The 26,999-nt window shown below is 36.6% G+C and overlaps 1 protein-coding gene across 3 annotated transcripts in view; it reads left to right on the forward strand.

The window, feature by feature from the left end:
- LTN1 (listerin E3 ubiquitin protein ligase 1) overlaps positions 1 to 26,384 on the forward strand; it is a 71,522-nt gene extending 45,138 nt beyond the window's left edge. For 2 of the 3 annotated variants that reach the window (XM_082391882.1, XM_082391883.1), the window contains 12 exons: positions 5,244 to 5,386; positions 9,418 to 9,553; positions 9,749 to 9,893; positions 10,812 to 11,025; positions 11,503 to 11,740; positions 12,078 to 12,152; positions 15,165 to 15,351; positions 18,787 to 18,958; positions 19,839 to 20,059; positions 21,766 to 21,960; positions 23,205 to 23,372; positions 23,969 to 26,384. In XM_082391882.1, coding sequence (XP_082248008.1) covers positions 5,244 to 5,386; positions 9,418 to 9,553; positions 9,749 to 9,893; positions 10,812 to 11,025; positions 11,503 to 11,740; positions 12,078 to 12,152; positions 15,165 to 15,351; positions 18,787 to 18,958; positions 19,839 to 20,059; positions 21,766 to 21,960; positions 23,205 to 23,372; positions 23,969 to 24,031 — 1,957 coding nt within the window. In that variant the 3' untranslated portion in view covers positions 24,032 to 26,384. The remainder of the gene's footprint in view (positions 1 to 5,243; positions 5,387 to 9,417; positions 9,554 to 9,748; positions 9,894 to 10,811; positions 11,026 to 11,502; positions 11,741 to 12,077; positions 12,153 to 15,164; positions 15,352 to 18,786; positions 18,959 to 19,838; positions 20,060 to 21,765; positions 21,961 to 23,204; positions 23,373 to 23,968) is intronic. The other variant, XM_082391884.1, reaches the window with a different exon arrangement.
- The last annotated feature ends 615 nt before the right edge of the window (positions 26,385 to 26,999 follow it).

The raw sequence follows: 26,999 nt of genomic DNA on the forward strand, positions 1-26,999 counted from the left end.
ATACTAGAGAAGCTGAGCATTCAAATTAAACACCTAGCTGAAATTTACCAAGAGGCATTTTGAATTTACTGATTTACCAAGAAGAATTCAGAAGTTATATGTGTGTGTGTGTGTGTGTGTGTGTATTCTGGTACAGTAGAGTTGTAAGCTAAATTTTGATGTTTTTAATCTTATTTAAAAATTTTAAAAATTTATTATTACTATGTTTTTAGAAGAATTTATATATATATATAAATTTATTTATTTGGCTGCATTGGGTCTTCGTTGCTGCACGCAGGCTTTCTCTAGTTGGCGATGAGCGTAGGCTACTCTTCATTGTGGTGCACGGGCTTCTCATTGTGGTGACTTCTCTTGTTGCAGAGCACGGGCTCTAGGTGCACAGGCTTCAGTAGTTGTGGCACGTGGGCTCAGTAGGTGTGGCTCACGGGCTCTAGAGCGCAAGCTCAGTAGTTGTGGCACATGGGCTTAGTTGCTTCGCGGCATGTGGGAATGTTGCCGGACCAGGGCTCGAACCTGTGTCCCCTGCATTGGCAGGTGGATTCTTAACCACTGTGCCACCAGGGAAGTCCTAAATGTATTATTTTGAGTTCAGTTATTAATGTGGATTATAGGTTCACATGTAATTATAAAAAATACAGGGGCTTCCCTGGTGGCGCAGTGGTTGAGAATCTGCCTGCCAATGCAGGGGACACGGGTTCGAGCCCTGGTCTGGGAAGATCCCACATGCCGCGGAGCAACTAGGCCCGTGAGCCACAACTGCTGAGCCTGCGCGTCTGGAGCCTGTGCTCCGCAACAACAGAGGCCGCGATGGTGAGAGGCCCGCGCACCGCGATGAAGAGTGGCCCCTGCTTGCCACAACTAGAGAAAGCCCTCGCACAGAAATAAAGACTCAAAAAAAAAAAAAAATACAGAGAAATTCTGTGTACCTTTCATTCAGTTTCTTCCAGTGGTACCAGTTTGCATAATTTTAGTACAATTTCCCAACCAAGAGAATGGCATTGATACAATTCACTGACCAAGTTTACTTGCACTCACGTGTTTGTGTGTGTGTTCTTTGTGGGTTACCACCACCATATTACAAGCTACAGAATAGTTTTATCATAAGGATCCCCTATGTTACCCTTTCTTGCCAAAGCCACCTCCCCTCTTGCCATTCTCCTCACCTCTGACAAACAATAATCTGTTCTCTATATAATTTTATCATTTAGGAATGTTATATAAATGGAGTCATATCGCATATGATCTTTTGATGTTAGCTTTTTTTTTTAAAGTAATTTAATTAATTAATTTATTTATTTTTGGCTGCGTTGGGTCTTCGTTGCTGCGCATGGGCTTTTCTCTAGTTGCGGCGAGCAGGGGCTACTCTCCGTTGCGGTGCGTGGGCTTCTCATTGCGGTGGCTTCTTGTTGTGGAGCACGGGCTCTAGGCGCGTGGGCTTCAGTAGGTGTGGCTTGTGGGCTCTAGAGCGTAGGCTCAGTAGTTGTGGCGCACGGGCTTAGTTGCTCCGCAGCATGTGGGATCTTCCTGGACCAGGGATCAAACCCGTGTGCCCTGCATTGACAGGCAGATTCTTAACCACTGTGCCACCAGGGAAGTCCTGATGTTAGCTTTTTTTATTCAGCATAATTTTTAATTTTTTTCTGATTATAAAAGTCATAGGGAATTAACTAAAGAAGTATTAAAACTAATTACAAATGAGATGGACATATACTTGACATACAGAAATCAGTATCTTTCTTATTTACCAGTAATAATCAATTTAAAAATGGCATAGGAAAAAAGAAATTCTGTTCACAATGACAACAAAACTGTAAATACCCAGAAATAAATTTAACAAAAATTTAAAATTATAAAACTTAAGATCACAAAAGAAGGTGGGACAATAAATTATAAAAATTGTATCGGGCTTCCCTGGTGGCGCAGTGGTTGAGAGTCTGCCTGCCGATGCGGGGGACACGGGTTCGAGCCCTGGTCTGGGAGGATCCCACATGCCGCGGAGCAACTAGGCCCATGAGCCACAATTACTGAGCCTGCGCGTCTCAGCCTGTGCTTCGCAACAAGAGAGGCCGCAATAGTGAGAGGCCCGCGCATCGCGATGAAGAGTGGCCCCTGCTTGCCGCAACTAGAGAAAGCCCTCGCACAGAAACGAAGACCCAACACAGCCATAAATAAATAAATAAATAAAAATTAAAAAATTAAAAAATTGTTGTATCTATAATTTCAGTGTAATGTCAATCAAAATTTCAGCAGAATTTTTTGAAAAACTTGACAAACTGTTCTAAACATAGTATGCATTTGAAGGAAAAAAATGCTTAAGAATAGCTGGGACATTTATGAAAGAGAAAAGTGAAAAGGACTTGCCCTACCAAAATAATAATTAAGCAGTATGAAATTGGTGAACACACAGATCACTGGATCAAAATATAGAGTCCAGAAACCAGTCCACACATATATGAAAATTTAGTTTTTGATACAGGTGGTCTTTCAAATCAGTGAGATGAGTCAATAATAAATGACATTAGGAAAATAGGACATGTGTTTGAAAAAAATTGTGAGACCCACTCCCTTACATTATACATAAAAGTAAAGCCCAGATGAAAACTAAATGTAAAGAACAGACCTATGAAAGTATTAGGGGAAAATGAGACTATAATCTTGGCATGGGGAAGATCTTAAGCAAAGCACAAACCCAGAATCCATAAAAGAAGCAATAGATATCTGATTTTGTAAAAACAAAAACCTTTGTGCCCATCAACAGATAAATGGATAAACAAAAATGTGGCATATACATATAGTGGATATAATGGAATATTATTCTGCCTTAAGAAGGAAGGAAATTCTGACATGTTAAAATGTGGATGGGGAGGGAGGGTGGGAGACGCCACAGGGAGGAGATATGGGGATATTTGTATATGTATGGCTGATTCACTTTGTTATACAGAAGAAACTAACACACCATTGTAGAGCAGTTATACTCGAATAAAGATGTTAAAACAAAATGTGGATGAACCTTGAGGACATATGCTCAGTGCAATAAAACAGTCACAAAAAGGCAAATGCTGTATGATTCCACTTATATGAGGTACCTAGCATAGTCAAATTCATAGAGACAGAAAGTAGAATGATGGTTGTTAGGGGCTGAGGGGAAGGGAGGTGGAGAGTTCTTAATTAATGGATAGAGTTTCAATTTTGTGAATGAAAAAGTACTGGGGATTGGTTGCACAACCATGTGAATGAACATAACACTACTGAACTGTACACTTTAATATGGTAAATTTTACATAATGTGTATTTTACCACAATTTAAAAAGAGAACTTCTGTATGATAAAAGTACAGTAAGCAAAGGTTAAAGGGCAGGTGGCAAAATGGAAGAAAACACTTGCAAATTAATAAAGAATTAATATTCATAATATATAAATAGCTTCTATTAATAAAACTATTCAAATTGAAGAATGTATCTAGGACTTGAACAGGTAATTCATAGGTGAAATAGTCAAAGGTAGTTCATTTATGAAATGTGAAATACAAAAGAAATACAAATTAAAAGTAGTACATTTTATCTACCATATTGCCAGGAATTAAAAAGAGTCATTAAGTGTGCAGCTAACCAAACTTGTACAGTTTTAGTGAAAATGTAAATTGATTATGCTTTTTTGAAAAGCAACTTGAAATTATCAAAATATAATACACTCAAATCCTTTGATTTTGCAGTTCTACTTCCAGGAGACTAGCCTAAAGAGGTATTTGCACATATGCAGAATAGTATCTGCTCAAGGACAGTTATTACAGCATTATTTGTAAGAGCGAAAATTTGGGGGGAAAAACCTAAATGTCCACTAATAGGGAAATAGTTAAATTATGATAGTGTGGAATATTTGGGTTTTTTTTTTAGATTTATTTTTGGCCGCGTTGGGTCTTCGTTGCTGCGCACGGGCTTTCTCTAGTTGCAGCGAGTGGGGGCTACTCTTCCTTGCGGTGCACGGGCTTCTCATTGCAGTGGCTTCTCTTGTTGCGGAACACGGGCTCTAGGCGCTCAGGCTTCAGTAGTTGTGGCACGCGGGCTCTGTAGTTGTGGCTCACAGGCTCTAGAGCGCAAGCTCAGTAGCTATGGTGCACCGGCTTAGTTGCTCCGCGGCATGTGGGATCCCTGGTTTTGTTTTTAATCTAGTTATGTAGCTTTAAAGTGGAAAGAATGGACTTCCCTGGTGGCGCAGTGGTTAAGAATCCGCCTGCCAATGCAGGGGACATGGGTTCGAGCCCGGGTCTGGGAAGATCCCACATGCCGCGGAGCAACTAAGCCGGTGCACCACAGCTACTGAGCCTGCACACCACAACTACTGAAGCCCGCACGCCTAGAGCCGGTGCTCCGCAACAAGAGAAGCCACCGCAATGAGAAGCTCGCACACCGCAACGAAGAGTAGTCCCTGCTCGCCACAACTAGAGAAAGCCCACGCATAGCAATGAAAACCCAATGCAGCTAAAAATAAATAAATACATAATTAATTAAATTTTAATAAATAAATAAAGTAGAAAGAATACTTTATACCTATATGTTCTGATGTAAAACAATCTACAAAGTACAGAAGTGTATATACTTATATACAAAGTATATAAGCTGCTGCATAGCACAAGGAGATCAGCTCCATGCCTTGTGACGACCTAGAGGGGTGGGATAGGGAGGATGAGAGGGAGGCTCAACAGGGAGGGGATATAGGGATATATGTATACATATAACTGATTCACTTAGTTGTTCAACAGAAACTAACACAACATTGTAAAGCAATTATACTCCAATAAAGATATTAAAAAAAAGACAATCTACAAAGTATATAAGTGGCAAATAATACAAAACTTAGGTAAATAAAACCCAACTATATATGTGCACATATATGAATATCAGTTCATACAAACAACATGCAGCTAGTACTCTTTAAATTGAATCAGTAGACTCTTAAAGAGAGCATAATCATGTATAATTTTTAAAAATTATACATGGGGAAAGTTATTTTAAAAATTAGAAACGTGAAAAAGAGAAAGAAGCAGCAAAAAATAATTATCCACAGTTTCGTCATCCAGCATCAGCAAGTGTCAATCTCTTTCCTAGTTTCTTTTTTTTTCTCTACAATTATTTTATATAGTGGAAATATTAGTCTTTCTGAATAGTCTGAATAAGAAGAATTTTCTGAAATAACTAAATATTTAGGATAAATATAATTCATACCTTTTTTTTTTCTTTAAACAGTTTTTTTCCACTAACAGAAGGTAACATGCATACCATTCAAAGTCTCTGTCCATTTTTGTCAAAAGAAGACAGGAAAGAATTCATTGCTCAATGTATACCTGCCCTTTTGGCCTGGACCAAGGAAGATGTTTGCAGTATTAATGGTTAGTTGCTTGGTAATAAATATTTCACTAATTATTGCTTGAGATGAAAGAAATGTTTCTTAATATCTAAATCCAAATCTAGCAGAGATGAATTATAGTTAATTTTTTTCCTAGTTTATAATTATTCTATATAACAAGTTGACTCAGTAGGACGAGTGTCATTGGAGAGTGGCTGTTACCATTTTGCAGGTCAGAAATGCTGCAGCCTTTCGGGAAGATTCACAAACAGATACCCTCTAATCATTTCTTTTCCATGTACAGCTTTTTTTAGCTATGCGTCATCTCTCCCTAGTCAACCAGTGATTGAACTTACAAAGGCAAAAGAGGGAACAGCTTTTGTTATGTTTTAAACTTTTCGGACATTCTGTACTCTATTAGTTCATTTGCTTATTAGTTTAACAAGCACTTACTGACCCTGGCTATGTGGCAATTCCTTTTGTAGAGAAGGTAGACATAAAGTTGTATGATAACTGACGTAGCAAAAAGATGTCATATGTGTGAAAGTGCAGAAAAGGAGTTTTCTACATGGCTTTGAGATGTTCTGGCTATTTCACAAAGAGAAATATTTCAATGGAGTGATGAAAGATAGTTTTCCATATGGACACAGTTGGGAAAGGTATTCCAGGTACACAAAAACATAAGAGAATGCAGATAGTTCATTTTGGTTGACATTTAAGGTAGAAAGTTGGGGACAAAGCTGTTAAGGTGCACAAGAATATGGATTTTTGAAAAACATCATAAAGGCCTAGTTTTGTCAGTTATGGAGTTTGGACTTTAAGCGGTAGGAGGTAAGGAGCTATTGGCCCAAGTTAGGTAGGAAGGTAGTAAGACTATCACATTGACGTTAGAAAGGTTATTTTGACAACTGTGTGAAGGGTGAATGTGAGAGAAGAGAGATTAGGGGTAGAAGACTAGGTAGAGAGCTATGGGAATAATCATGATGAGAGATAAGAGAGCTTGAATCAAGGCACACATGGAAGAGAGGAGATGGAAATGAAAGACGTAGGAAGTAGAATTGATGGGGTTCTGTGATTATATTTCTGGACTGGGTATATGGAAGTACCATTAGGCCTTATAGGAAACCCTATAGGAGACTTGAGGATTGGAAGGAGGTTGGGGAAGGAGTATACAGGGAGCTAATGTTGAGTTTTAGACACATTAGGTTAAGGTGTCTTTGGAATAAATACTAAAATGGAGATTGTCAGTAAGCAATAGACTATTGGCTGGATGGAAATACAGGGAGCTAATGTTGAGTTTTAGACACATTAGGTTAAGGTGTCTTTGGAATAAATACTAAAATGGAGATTGTCAGTAAGCAATAGACTATTGGCTGGATGGAAATACAGGGAGCTAATGTTGAGTTTTAGACACATTAGGTTAAGGTGTCTTTGGAATAAATACTAAAATGGAGATTGTCAGTAAGCAATAGACTATTGGCTGGATGGAAATACTGCTTTCAAAGTCCATGTCACGTAGGTGGTAGTAAAACCGTAAATAAGTATGAGCTTGTTTAGGGAGAGTGAAGAGTGAAAAGAATATCAAGGGAACACCAGTACATAGATTTAATGAGTATGTGGATGGAGGCACATTTGAGAATAAGGACTAAAGATAAAAAATAAGCAAAAGCAGAGTTTTAGGTAATATTCATCACCTGTTAAATGCCACAGTCCAGCCATTGGCTTTGGCATTGTTGGAATGAATAGTGGTGAGAAAATGGGAGCAGATAGTCTGTTCTGCGTGTTTGGCAGAAAGGGATGTTGAAAGAGGTGAAAGCCGGAGATGAACACAAGGTCAAAGGGGAAATATATGTTGTGGGGACGGAGGGGGAATAGAAAATAGAGACGGGATAACTGACAATAGCTCCCACTGAGAAGGTGAGAGGGGAGGGCATGTAGGGTTGGATCTAGAGCAGTTAGAAGATACCAACCACGTATAGGTGGAGACAAGATAAGGAACGGTGTAGGATGGACGCACATGTAGGTATAGAGGGGGTTGGGAACTTCATGGCTTCATGTCTCTTTAGGTCATTTAATAAGTAAAAACTGGATTGTAGATTTTAAGAAGGGTAGGGAAAGTTTGAAATAGTGGAAGAAGAATATGTCCATCAAAGAACATAATGAAACAGAGTTGCCTTGATAGCACAAAGGGCCAGCCGGTGTCAAAAATAAACTTCTGTGGCATTAAGCTTTACCGTTGAGCTCACTTATATAGTTAAACTGTGGGATTAGGTTGGGATTTGCAGTTCTGGAACAGGGATACAGTTGAACTTACTGTGCACGGAAGAGAGGATTACCTAATGGAAGTGTAGGTGATTTCTCCAGCACGGGTTATAACTGAAGGATGGCAGAGAGGGGGAAGGGGCAGGAGACAGGAACACGGTGCCACACAGCTGTGTGCTGTTCACACAGACCAGAGGTGCCCAGCTGTGCAGAGGCCAGCAGGAACGGGAATGTTTTTAAGATTTGACAGTCAATTTTGCTCTTCCAGCCAAAGTGACAAAACAGAATTAGCTAAGAAATACTTTTCAGTTATTAGAAAATCAGTTGTTTCTGATTAAACTTGAGCCTCTTCTATTTTGTCAGGAAGATTTTTTAAAAAATTCTTCCTCAGCCTTTAAAGGAAGATTACATTGTTATTAATTAATTAATTAATTAATTTTTGCTTTTTCCCTTGGTTCCCATTTGCCTACAGGATAAAAACCTAAATCCTTAGTTTGGCCTATAAGACATTTTACAATCTTACTGCAACTATTTCTCCGGTTTTACCTCTTTTGCTTCCATCCTGGACCCTGACCATGCTAAATTCTCATGAATTTTGAACACTGTACTTTCTTACAACTTTGTGCCTTAGCATTCCTTGGAGTGTCCCTTTTCTAGGCTTGCAGACTTTGATCTTTTGATAAATCCCAGTTCACACACCAACTTTAGGAAGCCTCTTCTGACTCAATCTGATTTCCTGTTCTGGGCTCTCAGTTTTTGGCCATATTATATTCTAATTTGTTAAGTCTGCCAATACTGCTAGATGAGTCCCTTCAGAGACTGGATTTTGTTCAGCTTTCTCTCCCCAGCATCTAACATTGTACCTTGTATTCACTCATTTATTTGTTCTTCATTTAGTCAGTCAAAATAAACGTCTCTGGATCTCAGGCATCATGCTAGGGGGACATATGCTAGTGGTAAGTAAAACAGACAAGGTTCCTGCTCTCACGGAGCTTACTTTCTAATTAAGATAATAAGTAAACATGTACACCTAGGGAATAAGGTCAATAATATTTTAACAACCTTCTATGGTGATGGATGGTAACTGGTCTTACTGCAATGGTGATCATTTTGTAATGTATAAAAATATCAGAAAAGCTATGTTGTACACCTGAAACTACTATAACATTGTATGTTTTAATAAAAAAGTAGAGCTCCTCCCCCCAAAATAAGTAAATAAACAAACAAACATTAGTGCTATAAAGGCAACAAATAAGTGATATTAGAGAAATGAGGAGGTGCATACTTTGTATACTTGGGAATTTCAGTGTGGAGGCAGTATTTAAGCTGAGAGTTGAAGGATAAGGAGGAACCAGGGATACTAAAGAGTAGGGAACCCTTAAGAACTTTCCAGACATAGTAGGTGCTTACTGAGTGAATATATGAATTAGGAAACAGTATGTTCTATCTTCCAACTTTATTTAACTTTGCACTCTAGCTAAGGTTTGTTTGTTTTTTGAGAGGTCGGTATGCTGAATAAGTCCTATACTTAAGAAAACAAAAAAGTAGCATAGGTTAGTTTAATGCACAGTATCATTTACTTGCTTCCCAGCTTCCCTTCCACACTTTCTTTTCTGTGCTGGGTGTGGAGACAGGGTCCCTGCCCTGTGGAGTTTATAAGCTCATTCATTGACTCTTTCATGTAAGCCCTAATTTTCAGAGTTCTTAACCTGTACACTTGTGAAGAAAGTTTTTAACCTATCTCAAAGTAGACTTTCTTTTTTATAGTAGCAATACAACTAAAAACATTTTTAATTTTTTATTTTGCTTTAGGAGGTTTTGGACATCTCGCCATTTTCAATTCTTGTCTGCAAACCAAAAGCATAGATGATGGAGAGCTATTACATGGTATATTAAAAATTCTGATAACCTGGAAGAAAGATCATGAAGATATTTTTCTTTTCAGTTGGTAGGTAATACTTTATACAGTTTTTTTCCCTCTATTTATGATGTGGACTGAGATTATGTATCTTATAATCACAGTTTTGTAGAGCAATAAGATGGTAGACATTTCAGTCAGTCTGTTGTAAATATATGAGATTTAAATGTTTCCAATTGAATGTCTATGTAATTCTTCAATGTTTTGTTTTTGTCTTTATCACAGTAACCTGTCAGAAGTAAGTCCAGAGATACTGGGTGTAAATATAGAAATAATCCGGTTCCTTTCCCTATTTCTGAAATACTGCTCATCTCCTTTGGCAGAGAGTGAATGGGACTTCATCATGTGCTCCATGTTGGCTTGGCTGGAGGTAAATTAACCTGCTGGGTCATCACGGCTACCGGGTCTTCGTGCATATCTGTGTACGAGAACTATTCGCTAATCTTCTTCAAGTAACGATTGTAGTTAGCTCCTTTGCAAACGTTTAAACACTTTGTAGATATGTTCCACACCAGCTACTACTTGACAGATCAGTAAAATGATGGAGGTTTAATGTCTGTCAAAGTCATTCAGTAACAAATCTGCTAATTGCTTTTAAAATGTTCTCTCCATTAGCTCATTCTGGCATAATATTTGCAATACAGCCCATTAAGGTTTTATCTTTTCATGACAAGTTTTTAGGTCTTTTGGTTCTAATTAAATTATTCTTAAAATGTACTGTTTCAGTATTGCCAGAGTAATGCATTAAAGATTACGCAAATTCAGAGGGAATTAGTGTTCTTTTTATGACCCAAAGCAACCAGATGTGTAATACTCATGGGCTGTCACATAGCAAGTCAGTCAGGGTTGAATTTGTCTGAATCTCTGCTTTGCCTGCTGTTAGCTGTGTGGCTTAGAGTATTAAAGTTTACCTAGTTGAGCCTCAGTTTCCTTATTTTAAAATAGTTTAACAATGCCCAATTACTAGGGCTCCTGTAGGGCTCCTGAGAAGATTATAAATGTGCTTTTAATGTACTCAACTTGGTAAATGGTAATTGATAATATTTTCTTTCATAGTTTTAGAAATAAAATAGAACATTTCAGAATAAATGGATTGATTCTATTGATAATTCCTAGTATTTAATTTTGAAACGAAGTTATTTTGATGTAAAATATATAAATGTCTTCTGAGACTATGCATTTCAACTGCTTCTTTTTAAATTTAGAGAAATGAAAGGGACTTTTCTTTATTGCCTTGATTTGTAGTATTCTAGAAGTCTGCTTACTTATTTAATTTTTGTTTCTTCAGACAACGAATGAGAATCAGACATTGTATTCTGTTCCACTTGTACAACTGTTTGCCTGTGTCAGCTGTGATTTGACCTGTGAACTCAGTGCTTTTTTTGATTCCACAACTCTGGATACCACTGGCGGTCTTCCTGTAAATCTAATCAGTGAATGGAAAGAATTTTTTTCTCCAGGCATCCACAGTTTGCTTTTACCTCTTTTGGTAACTGTTACAGGCAAGTGAAAAAGGGAATAATAGTGAGATTCATTGAAAATGACTTGTTGAAAAGTTAAAAAAAAAAAAAAAAACTCTGGATGTTTAAGTCACACAGTGCAAAATAGTAAAAGAGCCAGAGAGAAAGCTTGGCATCTCAGAAGCATCATATATGCTTCTGCTTTACAGACAAGAATTGAAAAATGGCAAGACATCTGAAGACCATTGAAAATTAAAATAATACTAATTCAGATAACAAGAATAGATTTTTTTTAACTCACATGTCTTTTTTTTTTTAAGGATGAGATAACAGAAGTCATTAAATAGTTGAGATTATCTGAAATATATATTCAGTTCATGTTTCTAGTTAGGACTGCTTTAATGTTTGTCAAGTTTTTATTTCATTTTCTTAAGTAACATTTGGTTGTCTGTGAATGGGTCAAGCTGTATTACTCACTTTGTTTTGGGGTATGAATATTTCTTTCCTTTTTGTCATCAGGAGAAAGCAAAGATACATCTGAAACATCATTTCAGAATGCAATGCTGAAGCCCATGTGTGAAACATTAACTTATATCCCAAAGGATCAGCTATTGAGTCAAAAACTCCCTGCAAGATTGGTTGCTGGCCAAAAAACAAACTTGCCAGAATATCTCCAGACTTTGTTAAATACATTAGCCCCATTACTCCTTTACAGAGCTCGACCTGTGCAAATTGCTGTTTATCATATGCTATACAAGTAAGAATTCTTTCAATTGAATCAATGTCGTGGTGTTCTAAAAAAATGGAATATATATTTAGCTTTAACTTTTAGTCATTAAAAAAAGTCACAGTAAGAACAACAACAAAGTAAGCTTGACTATGCATTTCAATAACAGGGATGCCAAGTTTTTGATCTTTTAGGTCACTGTTCTCCATGCACAGTTTACATTTAGATAGTCCTGGCCATAATGGGTTATTTCAGAAAAAACTCAGTAAAAAAAATATACTCATTACAAAATAAGTATTGGTCTTTCTGCTTTTAAGCATGATTTAACAATGAACCGTTTAATATATTTAAATATCCTAACTTCCAGATTGATGCCTGAATTCCCACAATATGATCAGGATAATCTAAAGTCATATGGAGATGAAGAAGAAGAACCAGCCTTGTAAGTTTTTTTTAATACAGAGCTTCTTTGATTTACGGGATTACATCCCAATAAACTCATTGTAAGTTGAAAATTGTGTTGAGTCAAAAATGCATTTGAGGGCTTCCCTGGTGGCACAGTGGTTAAGGATCTGCCTGCCAATGCAGGGGACACGGGTTCGAGCCCTGGTCCAGGAAGATCCCACATGCCACGGAGCAACTAAGCCCGTGCGCCACAATTACTGAGCCTACGCTGTAGAGCCCGTGAGCCACAACTACTGAGCCCACGTGCCTGGAGCCTGTGCTCCCCAACAAGAGAAACCACCACAATGAGAAGCCCACATACCGCAGCAAGGAGTAGCCCCCACTTGCCGCAACTAGAGGAAGCCCACGCGCAGCAATGAAGACCCAACACAGCCAAAAATAAATTGATTAATTAATTTAAAAAATGCATTTGATACTCCTAACCTACTGAACATCAGCTTAACCTCACCTACTCAGCCTCAGAACACTTACATGAGCCCAGAGTTGGGCACAATCATCTAACACGGGGACTTCCCTGGTGGCGTAGTGGTTAAGAACCCGCCTGCCAATGCAGGGGACACAGGTTCGAGCCCTGGTCTGGGAAGATCCCACATTCCGCGGAGCAACTGAGCCCGTGCACCACAACTACTGAGCCTGCGCTCTAGAGCCCGTGCGCCACAACTGCTGAAGCCCGCGCGCCTAGAGCCTGTGCTCCACAAGAGAAGCCACCGTGGTGAGAAGCCCGCGCACCACAACGAAGAGTGGCCCCCGCTCACTGCAACTAGAGAAAGCCCACACGCAGCAACGAAGACCCAAGGCAGCCAAAAAAAAAAAAAAAAATCATCTAACACAGAGCCATCTTATAAAGTGTTGAATATCTCATGTAATTTATTGAATACAGAAAGTGAAAAGCGGAATGGTTGTCTGGGTAAGAATGGTTGTGAGAGTATTGGTTGTTAACCCGCGTGATCACGTGGCTGACTGGGAGCTGCACTTCACCACCACTGCCCAGCATCATAAGAGAGTAGTGTACTGCACATCGCCAGACTGGGAAATGACCAGAATTCTTAGTGTGGTTTCTATTGAATGCTTATTGCTTTCACACTATTGCAAAGTTGAAAAATTGTAAGTCAAACCGTCATAAGTTGGGGACCATCTGTAGTTTGCTTTATTAAATGCTCATAATCCATCATAATGACTTTAGAAGACGGAGGCAATACAAAAGCTCTAAATTTAGAGTATATGTTCCTTCAGGTCTTGTAAGTTTATCTGTAAGATACAAATGAAATTTAGAGTTCACCCAAAGAGATAGTTACTCTCTCTTCTTAATTGTTTGTAAATCATTTTCAGTTTGCTACCATTTAGTAAAACTGTTCTTTGGCCACATGGGAGCTGTGGAAAGAGTATATCAATTCAGAAATCTATTGTGCACCCCTTTGTGCAAAGTATTAATTAAACGTTGAGGGGAGAATACAGTGTTAGGTAAACAGTATTTTTCTTAAAGAGTTTATAATCTAATATAGATGACATTACCCTATAATAGAAGACAGTGTATGACAAGTGCTAAGAAAAAGGATGATGTTAGAGGGACACAGCTGCTGTGCCAGGAAGAGAAGACATTCTCGTGAAGAAGAGACATTTATGCTGGACCTTTCAGATTAGGGAGCATTTTAGTAGAGCAGGGAAAAGTTGTGCGAACACCATGTGCAAAGGCATTGAGGCATGAGTGTTCAGGAAATGCTTGGGGAATATTGAATAGTTGCCATTTAACGTATCTTTTAATTGTCTAGATCTTCTTCCACTGGAATATAAGCTCTGTGAAGGCAGACATTTTTGTCTCTTGTTCCTGACTATATTCACAGACCCAGGTTTTTTGGCATAAAACAGTCATGAATAGTGCTCATTTGTTGAATAAAAGTATAAATGAATATGTGTGGAGTAGGCAAGGAGGGTAGAGTGGAAGATGAAGCTGGAAGGGTAATGAAGGGCCTTCAAAATGACATTTTCTAGGAATCGGGGCATTGTTTGGTAGAAGATGGGATACCACCAGCTGATTCTGGCAATAGTATAAAGCCTAAACTGTACGAGGAAGCAAGCGGAGGGGGAGGCCATGCCAGAAGTCATAGCAGTGCATGGAGGTTAGTGTAGAAAATGGAGAGCTGTTGTTTGTAAAATCTAGTGACGGTTGGTATGGAATGGAAAAGGGTTGGTACAGGAGATGGTGGTGTTGAAGGTAAAAACTTAAGGGCAGAAGCTTAAAGAAGACTTGTTTATGGACTGGTAGTAGGAAACCACAAGGGAAGAAAGATCACAGAGGTGAAAGGAGAGAACCAAGCTAGAATGTCAGAGAGAAGGGAGTTTGACAGGAGATACACGCAAGTATTTCACTTTTTGAGAATCTTATAAGCTCATCTGTAAGTGTTAATGAGTGCAGTACTTCGGTAAAGAAGAAAATTACTTCACATTGTCATGAATTAATGTGAATGTTAAAATTTACTTCATCGAAGAAACAGAGTCTTTTTACCCTTTATAGGATGATAAAGGACCCGATAGGATTTATTAGCCCTAATCATTCCCCTGACTAGCCAAGGGACTTCAGACTAATAATTTAGCTTCTCTGGGTATCTGATTTTTTTTTTCATCTATAAAATAGAAGGTTGAAATATATGTTTTGTAAAAGGGTCTTTCCTTTAAGTGCTAACCTCTAGAGTTCATATTTTATAGCATATTTTATATATTTATAAATATAAAAAGTATATTTATATTTTTATATTTTTTATATTTATAAATATGGAAATGTAGGTATATATTTATATAATACTTTATGTCTTTCAAATTCTGTAACTGCCTCTGTGAATTAGGGGTCAAAATTGAATCTATAAAGGGAGACTTTTAAAATGGTTTTTGGAAAATAAAGATTTTTTTTAAATGCTTGACATTTATACGTGCTGTCAATTTGTTAAGGGACGAGTTATGAAGAAAATTGTGGTGTTTAATCATTGATTCTTAGGTCACCACCAGCAGCACTGATGTCTCTTCTTAGCACTCAAGAAGACTTACTAGAAAATGTTTTGGGGTGTATTCCTGTTGGACAGATAGTTACTATTAAGCCACTGAGTGAAGACTTCTGCTATGTTCTGGGATACCTCCTCACTTGGAAATTAATACTTACTTTCTTCAAAGCTGCTTCATCTCAGGTAAATAAAATGAGACGACTTTTGACAGTTCTGTCCTATATGTATTTCTCTGTTACTGTCCTAAACCCTTTCCTTCCCCTACTTTTGGAAAAAAAGGGGAAATGCCTCACATTTTAATCTAATCTTATCTGGCTAATTTCAGACATTTTGCTAAATTTATTTCTGTCTCTGCTTCCTCATCCTCCCACAGGTTTTTACACAGACACACGCACATACACACTCAGTTTTTTTGCAAAAGTAATTAATCTCTGGAATGTGCTTGGATCAATTTTTTTTTCTAACTGAATGTAGCCACCAAGTCCTTTTATTGCAGGAAACCAGATTTCTATAATTTAATTTTGTGCTACCACAGTAAGAGTTTCAAAAGAATCGGATATTGCTATTCTTTTTCCTTTGGTCAATTTCTGACTCTTGTGGAGATGTCAATTACTACATCATTGGAAATTTACCTTACTTGAAAATCAGTGTTTAGAGAAAGATCTGTGAAATACTACCTTATATAATTCAAACCATTATCGCTAAATAAAGAAAATATCCTATTGTAATTATTTTGACCAAATTATTTTAGCAGGCACTAGATGTCTCTGTTGTCTCATGTTTAAGAAGGAAGCTGGAGAAATCTACTCCATTTTTAAAAATTCTTTTAGACAGATTCCCACTTTTAAAAAGATTAACACATTGATTGAATCAGTTTAATAAAGTAGGTGGCTTCTTTGACAGGTTAATACAAAAAGACTTAATTATTACATATTTAAAGTGTGACTAAACATCTTGGCATTCATTTCCAATGTGATTTTTTAGAATCCTTAAGTTATAATTTACGTTACTAATAACCCATACCTTGGTATAAATATATAAACATAAGCACTTTTGCATTTGTTTAAGGGGAAAATCAAAAATCACAGAGGCAACACTGATCTAGATGTTCAAATTATTTTCTTTTCAGTCCTACCACTTATGTTTGTGATTTGAGCTAATTTTAATTTGCTGTATGATGTATTTCAAGAGCTCCTTGTTAAGCTTTTAAATTTGTTTCTTAAAATATTATTGGTCTCTAAAAAATTGCAGCAAATTGAAGTTTTTATGTGTAAGAATTTCGTTCTCGTTATCTTATATTCAGAAATTAAGAATCTTGCCACGCCTCATCTTTCCCATTAGGCCAGAGTGGAGAAGGGGAAGGGGGCACAAAGCATTACAGCAACATTTACTGAGCCTAGAAATTGAACTGAGCTGTCAACATATAAACCAGCATAACCCAGTAAATAACACTAATTAGAGGAATCCTTAAAACAAACTGAAAAATTTTTAAAAACTTTGGTCCTTAATCTGAGTTGTTTTTAACTTTCTTCTTAAAAAAACTAGTGAATCAGATTGCATTAGAAGCAAAGGTGTGTGTGTGTGCACGCACCTGTATGTGTGTTTTTTATAGTTTTGCTGAGATATATTTCACATATCATCAAATTTATTTAAAGTGTACAGCTTGGTGTTTCTAGTATATTCACAGAATTGTGCACCTATCTAAATTTAGAATATTTTCAACATCCTTCCACACACCCCCCCCAAAAAAACCCTTACCTATCTGCAGTCACTTCCCATTTCCTTTCAAACCCCCCAGCCACTGGCAACCACTAATCTATTTTCTGTCTCTATGGATTTGCCTACTGTGGACCTTTCACATATGTGGCCTTTTGTGTCTGGCTTATTTCATATGGCATAATGTTTTCAAAATTCATTCATAGTATAGCATGTATGAGTATGGCATTACTTTTTATGCCTAAATAATATTGCGTTGTATGACTATACCACATTTTGTTTATCCAGTCATCCAGTGGGCATTTAGGTTGTTTCCGCTTTTTGCCTATTGTGAATAAAGCTGCTGTGAACATTTGTGCATAAATTTTTTGTGTGTACAAATATGTCTCATTTCTCTTGCGTTGTATACCTAAGAGTGGGATTGCTGGGTAATAGACATGTGTTTATAAAAGCCCACTGATATATGTATTAAGTTTTTTTAAAAATTCTACTTTGCTTCCAACTTTTTATTTTGAAAAATATTCGGATTTACAGAGAAGGTGGACAGCAGACATCATGATGCTTTACCAAAAGTATTTAAACATATGTCTCCTAAGAACAAGGACATGTTTCAACATAAATGTAATATAAATATTACACTCAAATTTAATTTCAATGCAGTAATATTATCTAATTTGTATTTAAATTTTCCCAGTTGTCAGATGTCCTTTATAGTTTTATTTCCTTCTATATTGAGGTTTCAGTCAAGGGTCATGTTTGCATTTGTCTGTCATATTTCTTTAGCTTATAATTCCTCTACTTTTCTTTGGTGTCATTCACCGGATCAGTTATTTTGTAGACTGTCTTCCAATTTGGATTTGTCTGGTAGTTTCCTCAAAATTAGATTCTGGTTGCTTTTCAGCAAGAGTATTTACTGCACAGTGGTGATGTATTCTCAGTGCCTCACCTCAGGAGCACAGAATGTCATGTGTCCTTTTATTGGTGATGTTAAGTTTGGTTACTTGGTAAAGGTAGTGTTCTCCAGATTTCTTCATTGTAAAGGTTCTTTGATCAATTTTTTAAGAATCAATTCCAAATACTATGGCTTGATCTTTGTATTTGACCGTTCATAGTGTTCAGAAAATGGTATATTTGTACTATGAAGAAACATAGTGTAAGAAATAATTTTAAAACAGGTACAAATAGCAAAGAGCTACAAGGTAAATGTGAACAAATGAAAACTACATTATTGAGGAACAAGTCTAAAGCACATGTCTCACATAGATACCTATAGTACACCCAGTGGTGCCAAATTTTCCTGTTTTTAAAAAAGAAACCAGAAAAAAAATCCATATTTTTTGTGAAATTTCCTGATGTATAAAACAACAAATGAGAAGACCCCAAGACATTTTGAAATACTAGTTTGTGCTGTCATAAAGGGATGCTGAAATGTTTGATATAGCATGAGGTCAGCCATAAAAATGGGATTAGTTTTAAGCAGAATTTTGAAAGATTAGAGATTATGGTGCGGAAGGAACGTGTGGAAGATTTGGGAGGAGAGTGAGCAAATCGTCTGTGGGGAATGGCGAATAGGTTTTTCTCAGCTCAGAGACTCCAAGTGGGGGTGAACTTATCAACAGGGAGACAGTTTGAGAAAGATGTTAGAGGCATATGTCTGATGAGGGGATAGTGAAAACTTCTGCTGGTTTATGAGAAGGGGGAGCAGTGCCTTCAAATGACACAACTGGAAAGTAAGACTGTGGCATGTATTTTATAGCACTCTTCCATGTCATTCTCAGTGTTCACATGAATTCATTTTTGTATTGTGTTCTTGTACAGTCTGTTACACTTTAGTTTGTTCATATCTACTGATTGTCTTGGTTTAATTGGGTTTCCTAACAAAAATTGTTTACTCTCCACCAGCTTCGAGCTCTGTATTCAATGTACCTTCGAAAAACAAAAAGCTTGAATAAATTGCTCTATCACCTGTTCAGGCTTATGCCAGAAAATCCGACCTTTGCAGAGACAGCTGTTGAGCTCTCCAATAAGGACCCTAAAACATTCTTTACAGAAGAGCTCCAGTTGGGTATTAGAGGTCAGTATGATGTGTGTTTGTGTTCTTTCTTAGAGACTAGGTTCAGATCAGGTTACCCTGAGGGCATGGAGAATAACCCCAGACATGCGTCCTGGCTATGAGAATGTTGAAGTGCCAGATTTTCCATATTTCTCTAAATAGGACATATAATTAGATTTTGTGGATAAGGTTGTTAAGAATTTAATTAATTTTTGAAGCTTACTTTGTTGAGACTATTATCTTTTACTCAGTAAACGAGTATTTGTTACACAATAATGTTTTGTAGGCCTGTAAATAAATAGTCTTCAGCTGGGGAAACAAAGATAAGTAAAATTTATTTTTCACTCCAGGAGCTCACATTTTAGCTGAAGGGATAGACATGCATGCATCTAGCTGTGCCGCAGTGTTATAAGTGATTTCCTGAGAATAGGAATTTTTTAAATGCCTTGGAGATCTGAGGATGGGACTTTGTCTTGTGAGTACTGAGGTGGGATTCTAGAACTTTTGCATAACACATCAGTGAGCTCTGGGGAAAGTAAAGGAGGCCAGACTCTTTTTCATAATTTATAAGAAAAAAGAATCTTGAATTCTTCCTCCTCTTTGAAGTGTGTGTGTTTCACTGTATTTGTGATCTTTCATGTGAAATAAAGAGGGCTATTTCTAGGCAGATTTTTCAGTGTCATTCAGGATTTTCATTCTTTTTACAATTCTAATTGTTCATTTTGAATGTGTGAGAAAAAGCTAATACTCTAGAGTTCTGGTTTCTTTGGTATGTTTGTTTTATGAGCTCTAGCACTAGTGTTAAGGAATTGAAAATGATTTTCTAAGAAAATACTAATATTAGTCTGTTATTCTATGTAAGAAATATATGTTACTAACTAAGAATTTGTTTTTTCCTCAGATACCTCAACTCTTCCATACCATATTCCACACTTGGCTTGTTCAGTCTATCACATGACATTAAAAGACTTGCCCGCCATGGTTAGGCTGTGGTGGAATAGTAGTGAGAAGCGTGTTTTCAGTATTGTAGATAGATTTACAAGCAAGTATGTTAGCAGTGTTCTTTCTTTTCAAGAAATATCTTCTGTGCAAACAAGTACACAGCTATTTAATGGCATGACGGTTAGTATTGTCTTGGATTTTTTCTAGAAAAGTTGTTTCAGTATTGGTTATGTCTGTCGGTTGTAGTGAGTATCGTCACAATTGTAACTCTTGGTTCAGAATTTACAGAAATTGTCCACTTTATTTTCAGATTATTGGATATCAAATCTCAAATTAATGCATAGGTTAAAGTGATGTTATAATTTCATTTACCCCCACCAAATAGTTTTTGAACATTCATTAGTTAATTCAAAATATATATTGGGATACTTACAGATGCCAGGCACTGTGTGCCAGTCACCTGCAAAATGAACAGTTTAGAAGGGTCAGATTCCTGTCCTGTAATAACATACAATCTAATAAAGGGAAAAGAGTGATACTGATAATGTTTTTTTGCATTGGAAACTGGAAAGTGGCACATTAAGAGGAACAGTGCTCTGCGAACAGAGTGGGAAAAGTTCATCTGGCTGAGGGGATTAGGTGAGACTTTATGGAGGAATTTTACTTTGAGGTAGGCAGGATTTTTTTATGGGGAATAGCATTTAATATAGAGAAAACAGTATAGTAAAAGCAAAAAGCTTGAAGATGGGAATGTAATTTCTGTGATGACCTAAGAAATGATGAATAGCCCAGTATTCATATGGAGTAGGATTCATGAAGGTAAATAGAGAACAAACTGCTTCTATGATGAATTGGGGCCATATTGGGAAAGGCCTCAAGTAACAGTCTAAAATATTTGGGCCTATGTAGCCACTGAAATTTTTCTTTTGTCTTGTTTCCTTTTTTTTTTTTTGGCTGTGTCGCGTGGCTTACGGGACCTTAGTTCCCTAACCAGGGATTGAACCCGTGCCCTCAACAGTGAAAGTGTGGAGTCCTAACCACTGGACCACCAGGGAATTCTCTGAAATTTTTCTTTGGGGGCAGTGACACTGTCAGAGTTATAATCTGTGAAATTTCTCTGACTGAAATCTTATAACATGGACTATTGGCATGGAGCTTGGGTTCAAGTGAATAGTTAGGGAGACTTGTAATGTGTGGACATTATGAGGAGGGCCCAGGGAAGGCAGTATCAGTGAGAATAGTCCTTAAAGGGGGAGGGATGTGAGAAATTTTGTGGTGATTTATCCAAACTTGCAACCAGTTAATATCTGGAATGTGGTAGAAGGAGAATTTTAAGATGATGCTACGGTTTTTAGTGTGGAAATAGGAAAGCCAGAGGAATAAATCTTTAAAGGATGATAATTTGTGTTTTATGTTGAGTTTGCAATGCTAGTAAGAAAATCAAGATCCGGTATAAATATTCTGGCAGTTGCTGGTTGGCTCTAAAGCTCAGGAGAATTCTGTGGTAGAGAAAGACTTGAAAAACATCTAAATAGAAGTGATATTTGATACGATAGCTTTGGAAAAGAAGGAATAATTAATAATAACCCATTCTGTTATTGGTCTATGCAAAAACTATGATGTGACAAGCCTAATATACTAAAACATACTTTTTAATGAGTAGTGCATTTCTTTTTGAAACATCTTTGAATGTCGTAACATCACTATAAAACATTTCAGGTATTTGAACCTATTTATTAAATATCTCATGTCAGATAAGTGAACATGTCTACCCGTGTTTTGTTTGAATGAGGACTGGCTGCTAGCAGTCAACCGGTCAAGATGGTTTTTGAATGAAAGGGAAGAAAAGAAATTTGGCAAAAAAAATTACCTTCCATGTGTTGCAGGTTAAAGCTCGAGCTGCTACTCGAGAAGTCATGGCCACTTATACTATTGAAGATATAGTTATTGAACTTATAATACAGCTGCCTTCAAATTATCCATTGGGTTCAATAACAGTAGAAAGTGGGAAAAGAGTTGGAGTAGCCGTTCAGCAGTGGCGAAACTGGATGCTGCAGCTAAGCACTTACCTCACCCATCAAGTAAGTGTCTGTGTACACATTTGGCTTTCTAAACTAGAGAAAGATTGCTGATTTACTATTTGAAAGGGCAATAAAACAAAATATCTCTTCTGCTTAAGTAGAAATAGATACTGTATTTTGTTGGATAAACAGATACATGCCTAAATGATTTGAACCTGCCAAGCTCGTGGTTTGATTTTTTTTTTTTTTTGCTGCTTTGGGTCTTCCTTGCTGCATACGAGCTTTCTCTAGTTGCGGTGAGCGGGCGCTATTCTTTGTTGTGGTGCATGGGCTTCTTGTTGCGGAGCACGGGCTCTAGGCGCACGGGCTTCAGTAGTTGCAGCACGTGAGCCCTAGAGCGTGCAGGCTTCCCTAGTTTGTAGCACATGGGCTCAGTATTTGTGGTGCACGGGCTCAGTAGTTGTGGCACATGGGCTTAGCTGCTCCGCGGCATGCGGGATCTTCCCAGACCAGGGATCGAACCCATGTCCCCTGCATTGGCAGGCGGATTCTTAACCACTGCACCACCAGGGAAGTCCCCTGCCAAGCTGTTTTAATTTTTCAGGCTTTACAGCTTTTTTTTCTGGTGTTTGAGAAGAATTGACTCTACTTCATTGACATTGTAGATGATACAGAACAATACATGGTATTAAAGTTTGAGAGGGAATCTTTTTGTGAGACATGGGACAGATGAATGTCTTCTGAGCTACTTTACTTTAACATTTCAACTTTCCTTTTGTGGTTAGAGAAATCCCAGTACTTTCAAAGACCTTTGCCTTTTAAACAAATTGTAAGTCTCTAGTTTTGTTTGCACATTGTGATGTATCTCAGACATTCTACAGTAAAGAAAAATTATTTTAAAACAAGTATATTCACCAATATTGTTGAGCTGGAACAAATCAGCATTTGAGTAGGTGAGATAGTTAATTTCATCATTTTTAGTTAAAAGTTAGGAGAGCTGATCCAAATGATTTAATTATTTAAAAAGTTTCATCAATAAGCTAAGACTATAAAACTTGAAAATTGGGGCAGGAGCCTTTCTTTCAAGTCTGCCTTTAATGTAGAAAAATTATATCTGGTTCCTAAAACCTGGGAGGTCATTTTAAAAACCAGTATTCTTAAAACTTAGAATCGTGAATATAGCCAAGCAGATTCTCTTCTCTCGAAATTATAATACAACTTTAAAATTTGTGAAATTGAATAAAAATAATACTGGTGGTCTTCAGTGTATATTGACTTTATTTATCTATTTTTCTTTTTAACAGAATGGCAGTATTATGGAAGGCTTAGCATTATGGAAAAATAATGTAGACAAACGTTTTGAGGGTGTTGAAGATTGTATGATTTGTTTCTCAGTCATTCACGGTTTCAACTATTCTCTTCCCAAAAAAGCCTGTAGAACATGCAAGAAAAAGTTCCATTCAGCCTGCTTGGTAAGCTAAAGAGAAATTAACTTATTTATATCTTATATATATTCTATATGTATGATATCTAACCTTGGAAAACAGTGGTTGTTAAACTCTTAATTGTGGTTAATGGGAGACATATTACAAATGTTTTTTCAAAATCTGTGAAAGATAATTAGTAATTTACTGAGAGTGGTGGCATCAAAGCCATTTAATAAGTGGATGTTTCTAAAATAGCTCTCGGCACTCAAAAAATAGATGGTCTTGTAAGATCTACACCGTAAAGGAGACTGAAGAAATTGGAACTGAGAGCCATCTGGCATGAGAGATTTTGCTCTTTTTAAACAGCATATTGGAAAGAAAGCCACCCTATGTTCAGTTCCTTCACAGGAGGTCTTCCTTACACATCTTCGTGGTTGCGTGCATGAGCCTAGGTGGAAAGCGTCACAGTGTGGCCTTTGGAAGGAATACTGAGTTGTGTTGATTTTGGAGATGAGCGGAGGGGAGCAAACATTTCAGTATTCTCCCTTGTCTTACTTTATTATTTTAAGGTAACTTGAGATGTGTATGTAAAATGGCAATTTTAAAAGTTTTTAACATTTAAATACACTTTTCTTTTTCAGTACAAATGGTTTACGTCTAGCAACAAATCCACTTGTCCGCTCTGTCGTGAGACCTTTTTCTGAGATTTTTTTCTTTTCCCCATTGGAATTGATCCCTGAAGTAAATCAAGCAAAGGCAGTGGATTTGGATTCATCTTGAAGTGTTGATGTGAGAAGGCCAGTGAGCATTCTTTCAAATAGGACCTTTTCTGGAAAATTATTTTGGTTAATGTAATGATCCTAAAATCAGGTTTACTTACCTTTAGATTGCTTTGTAAATGTTCGGAAACCTTTTCTTTTACATAAGAATATTACATACTGGAGAGAAAATATTTATATTAATAGTTTAATCTCTTTGTACATTTAAAAATAAATAAGGAAAAACCCTAAATTACAGAACTGGAATTTGTGAAAGCGCTGTACAACTGTATTATACTGATAAACCCATTCAGTTTGTTGATCTATGTTCTAGAACAGTCTGAGTGAGGTAAATGAATTGAGAGGGTTGATTTACATTTACAGATATTTTAAGACTTATTTATTAGTTACGACAACAAAGTTAGTATTCTGATATTTGTAGATTATTTTAATGATAAAATGACATTAAGCTGTTAATATAGCTTATCTTAAGCTATTTAAAGCATGCTCTGAAATCCTATATAAAAGAGTATAAACTGAACTTTAAGGTGCCTCCATTTATAAAGGGTTATGAAATTCAGAAAATTAAATTCACAACACTGACCTTTTACTGTAGAAGAAGAATTTCCTTGTACTAGTGAAATTTGAATTGCAGACTTGTCAGTGAATTTATTACTCAGTTGGAATGAGTCTCCAGAGGGTGAGAATTTGAGAGAAACAGGAGTTAGATTATTTTATTCATGAAGCAGAGTGGTAGTTATTCCTCTATCAAGAGCGAAGAAATAAATGAGTTATTTCTGAAACTTTAAGTGGTGGAAAAAACAAAAAATATAAAAATGTAGTAGGAGGCTTTCAATTTTGTAAGCAAATTTTGCTATTCTTACTGGTCAAAGTTACAGTAAATTAGAGAGTTGCAGGGAGGTAATTTTTTCTAGCCTTCAGAAGTACAAGTTAAGAATTTTAATACTAAGTAAAATTCAGTTTAACAGGCTGAAATGGGGTAGGTGCAAACCTGCCTTTTGCCACAGCACTATTGCCCTTAAAAATCGTGCCCAAAATATAAAACTGTGGAAGTTTGGAACTTGGAATAATTTTATTGCAGTCTTCCATCACATGGGAAATATTAGCATCTTTAATAGCAAGGTTACTTGAAGGATCAGCTGATCATCTCTGTTGCAAATGTTTAATTGGCAAAAAGCAACTCATGTTAAATAAAATTACTGCTTACCATCAACTGGGTAAAATGGTTATTATTGAAATAGTATGAATGTGGTCAGAGTATTGTAGTGGAGAGTGAAGTATTTATTACGTGTGAGTTAAAGATCTCGAGTTGTATTTGTAGATGCAGTGTCCGGCCCAGTTTTGTCTGTCTCCTAAATTTTTCTCTGTAGTATTTATTATCTTATAGTCTTGAGGCTCAAGGAGTCAGTAAGTGAAGTACAGATAGCAAAATGCTACTACCTCTTCTTAACCCCTTTCTTAAAATATTCTCTCTTTTCTGTGTCTCTCTCTGACATAGTAGACCCAAAGGATTGTGTTACTCCTCTGTGAAAATTACACACTTTTCCTTTAAAAATTGTTTTATAATAAGACTTTGTTTATAACTTTTCCAGTATTGGTACATCTTGATTTCTGACCCAAACCCCAAGTAGAAAAGAAAAGGGAATACTGGAGCATTGTTTTTCCACATTATTATTTAGGGCATCAGGTTCTTGGTGAAACACTATAATTAAGTGGGATACCTACTCTTCATACTTAGGACTCTTAGCACATTTCTTAGAGACTTGTAAATATAAATGTAAAGCTTGTTATTGTTTATATGCTAAAGAAAAAGCTTTCCAAAATAAAACTGAAATTCAGAATATCACATTAATTAAAGTTTATTTATATAGCTTTGATAACTCGAGAGCATCCCTTAAAATTCTAGCATAAGGACATTTTAAAATTGCATGAGATTCAAAGCCCATTAGGAAAATTATTAATTTAAAACCCTAATGTAAATTGCAAATTTTAGAATTTATTTTTAACTCATATTTATCACATGCTGTAATGTATGTACATAAGTTCTGTGGCTTAAAATAATTAATGTTATTACTTGACAAGTTTTTGTGGTGTGAATACTTCATGTTATTATTTGATTGTTATACCATATGTGCCCATTAAAATTCTTTTTAATTGCAAAATATTTCAAATATACATAATAATAATAATATAAATGCCCTTGTACTCTTCATAAACTATTTTGCCATATATGCTTCTGATTTTTAAAGAAATAAAATGTTACTCTTTTGTACTCTTCCCTGAGGCCATCTCCTCCTTCCCTCCATAGAGCTAACCCACTATTCTGAAGTTGGTGTGACTCCTTTCTACTTAAGATTTTATATTTTACCATGTGTTTGCATCCATAAATAATATATAGCAGCTTTTTAAAAGTTTATGATAGCCTATCACAAGTGCTCTTTTGTAATTTGCTTTCTCATTCAACATAACTGCTGTTTAGTATCATTATATCAGTTTGCTTACCATTTCCCTCACTAATGGTCATGTCAATTGTTATTTTTTGCCATTTTGAACCGTGCTGCAAGTGTACATTCTTGATAATATTTTCTCATGCAAATGAAATGTGCTAGGTATTCTGGACATATGCACCCACATGGTATTTCAGGTGGTAGATACTCTGATTTTAGATGTATGCTCTGTGACTTTAGATGTTGTCAAGTTGCTGTCCAAAGTGATGTGCAAGTTTGCACTCCCAGTGGTAGTGTAAGAGAATTCTGGTTTTCCTAAGTCATCACTAAAACGCTTAGTCTCACCACTTATGAAGTTTTCCAGTTAGAGCTGTGAGATAGTAGCTGTTTGTTTTAATTTGTATTTCCCTGGCTACCATGAATCTTAGCTTTATTCCATATATTTA

Source organism: Balaenoptera borealis, assembly GCF_965194805.1.
Source record: "Balaenoptera borealis genome assembly, chromosome: 5".
Classification (NCBI taxonomy): domain Eukaryota; kingdom Metazoa; phylum Chordata; class Mammalia; order Artiodactyla; family Balaenopteridae; genus Balaenoptera; species Balaenoptera borealis.